The sequence below is a fragment of the Dromiciops gliroides genome, chromosome 2 (assembly GCF_019393635.1).
Source record: "Dromiciops gliroides isolate mDroGli1 chromosome 2, mDroGli1.pri, whole genome shotgun sequence".
In the NCBI taxonomy this organism is placed as follows: Eukaryota; Metazoa; Chordata; class Mammalia; order Microbiotheria; family Microbiotheriidae; genus Dromiciops; species Dromiciops gliroides.
In genome coordinates, this window is record NC_057862.1 from 87,320,939 (window position 1) to 87,323,630 (window position 2,692).

The following is a 2,692-nucleotide window of genomic DNA, read 5'->3' on the forward strand; positions in this document are numbered from 1 at the left end:
CACCCTCTTCTGTGAGATGGCAAGGCTTTTGAATACCAGAACTCTCAGACTTATGTTAAACATTATATTTTGGGGAATGGAAGGTAACTTCTCTGGGTAAATTATACCTATGAATCCTGTAATTATTTATGGAATAATTAATCACGAATAAATTAATAGCATATTTCTGTAATACCTTCAGGTTTGTAAAGCTCTTTCCTCATAACAACCTTATGAAGAAGCCAATGATGCATCATGATCCCTAATTTCCAGATTATAAAACTAAGATACATAATGTCTTATCCATTTGCCCAGGGTCACACTGCCAGGGAATATCAGAATTAGGGATCAAAGCCTGGTCTCCTGCTTCCAAGTTTAATATTCTCTCTTTACATCACATTGCTTCTCAACTAATTGTTCATCTCTGAGATAAACTAGTCCTTTCAGCTATAATTTGTGATGATGTCTTTCAATTTATTTCCAAAAGTGTCTCATAGACAATGGCAGGTATGGAAAGGAAAGAAGTTGAGTGGAGAAAAGGAGCTGCTGATGGTACTCATTTCACCCCCAGAAGATCATGTGTTTATCTGGCCATTGGACCTCATAATAGCCTCAATCTAGGCCATTGATGATGCAAGGAATGTGCCTTTCCCTTTATGACCTTCAGTTACGTTCCCATTAACCTACCTTATAAGTAAACTCAAGGCCATCATTTTAAGAAACAATGTTTCCATCCTGGGGAATGGACAACAGATCATTGGAGAATGGCAACTTGGAGAGCAGAGGATTGTAGAACAGAGCATTGGAGAAGGGCAGAAGGGAAAGACTAGCATGAAGAAGTGTCTAAAGCCAGTAGCTATTACAGGTTTATATAACTCAAACAATTGTGTTCAAGAAAAAGACCCACTATTAAGCATAGATGATTTGAATCATGACTCATTATTAAGGTACCTTTGTTCCATTCATTCCAGAGAAAAACTATAAAGATTTGAATTCTTCATCTCTTTAACATCATAGAGGCATTAAGTAAAGAGCTCATTCGCAGATTTTCCTGGATAAACTCCTATCAATCAGACATGTTCATTTTCCCTTTTGCCTAGTTAATGTCCAGATTCTTCTTTGACAGAACTTGAAAAAAAATTCTCTGAGTAAAACTTTTGAAAACATTCCCTTGGTTCTAATACACCTTATTTATCTTTTCTTCCAGCATATGGATGAAATATTATGGAGGTGACCCACGCATTGCCCTTGGAAGATATTCTCCTTTAGAAAAAGAAATCATGGTAAGTCCAGTAGAATTTTCTCTAGAAGGAGGACCACTCCAGGCAAGTGTGATTTACAGTAGAGGAAACAATAGTGAAGAATCCAACAGCTAGAATAATTACTTCCAAATAGGATCATAGTATCTATAACTTAAAGGAATCTTTGCTAATAATCTAGTTCTAGGGACAGCTAGGTGGTGCAGTGGATAAAGCACTGGCCTTGGATTCAGGAGGACCTGAGTTTAAATCCAACCTCAGACACTTGACACTAGCTGTGTGACCCTGGGCAAGTCACTTAACCCTCACTGCCTCAAATAATAATAATGATGATGATGATGATGATAAATAATAATAACAATAATATAGTTCTACCCCTTCATTTTGTAGGTGAGAAAACTGAGTTATGTTACTTAACCAAGGTCCACACAGGAAGTAGCAGAGCCAAAGTTGGAATGTTTCTACACTGCCAAAATTTGCCAGCCATTTTTTTGTGGTCCAAATTGTAATGTTTTTTAATGCTCTAAATCCAATCAACTTCCACAAGCTTAGAGTGTAGTGCCATACGTCTGTGGTCTAGTGACAGATGGCAAGACACATTTAGTGATAAAGTTAGGAGGAGAGAAGACTAGCTATCTCATTATTGTCCAATATCTTTTCCTTATTAGAAGCATGTAACTCCCTGCCCACTATGTCTATGGTTGGTCTGTTTGAAAAGAAGAGGTGGTTTTGAGTAATATACTTCACTCTAACAGCGTTTAGGTGGTGTGCATACAATAGCTACGAGAAGGCTTTTGGCTCAGAAACAGAGGGAGGAAGAGAAGATGCTGAACGAGCTCAGGCAGAAATCACCAGATTACCAAAAAGCGATGGAATATAAAAAGGAACATCCCCTTTTAAATACAGGAAAGAAAAGTATGGAAAAAACATGGACTGCTAGAATAATTATTCCACGAGAAGAACTTAAAGTGCCAACTAGAGAAAAGAAAACTATCAATAAGCACATAGAAAGGATGAAACTGGGCCGAGGACTGCAAGACTGGATGCATTCCAAACAATCCCAAAGTAGCTCATTTCTACCAGCTGTAACTCCAGATTCGAAACCAGCAGGTCAAGAAAGGAATGAGGAAGAGGAAACCCCAAAAGCAAATAAGACAGAAATTAAAATGAAGGTAATCTTCAAGGCAGATGAACCCCAAAAGACCGTCATAAGCAATCCAAATGACAGGCAAACATTCGACCTAAAGCCGAAACTAGAACGCAAGATAGCAGGACACACAAATCGCACACGTTTCCTACCCACAGATTTCCCTGGTGATCTGCTTTTCTTAAATCAAAATTATAAGTCCACAAGAATTCATCTCAATCACAACATGAAGTCATTCCTTATGAACAAAGAGGGCCGTTGGAAAAATTGTCTTCAATATCCTTTCGAAGATTCTCCTCGTTCTTAA

At 38.0% G+C, this 2,692-nt stretch overlaps 1 protein-coding gene across 1 annotated transcript; it reads left to right on the forward strand.

Annotated features, from left to right (window-relative positions):
• Positions 1–810: 810 nt before the first annotated feature.
• Positions 811–2,692, forward strand: C2H10orf120 (chromosome 2 C10orf120 homolog). The gene is made up of 3 exons (XM_043986677.1): positions 811–926; positions 1,187–1,262; positions 1,994–2,692. Exons 1-3 carry the CDS (start codon positions 811–813, stop codon positions 2,690–2,692), a joined length of 891 nt encoding a protein of 296 aa, XP_043842612.1.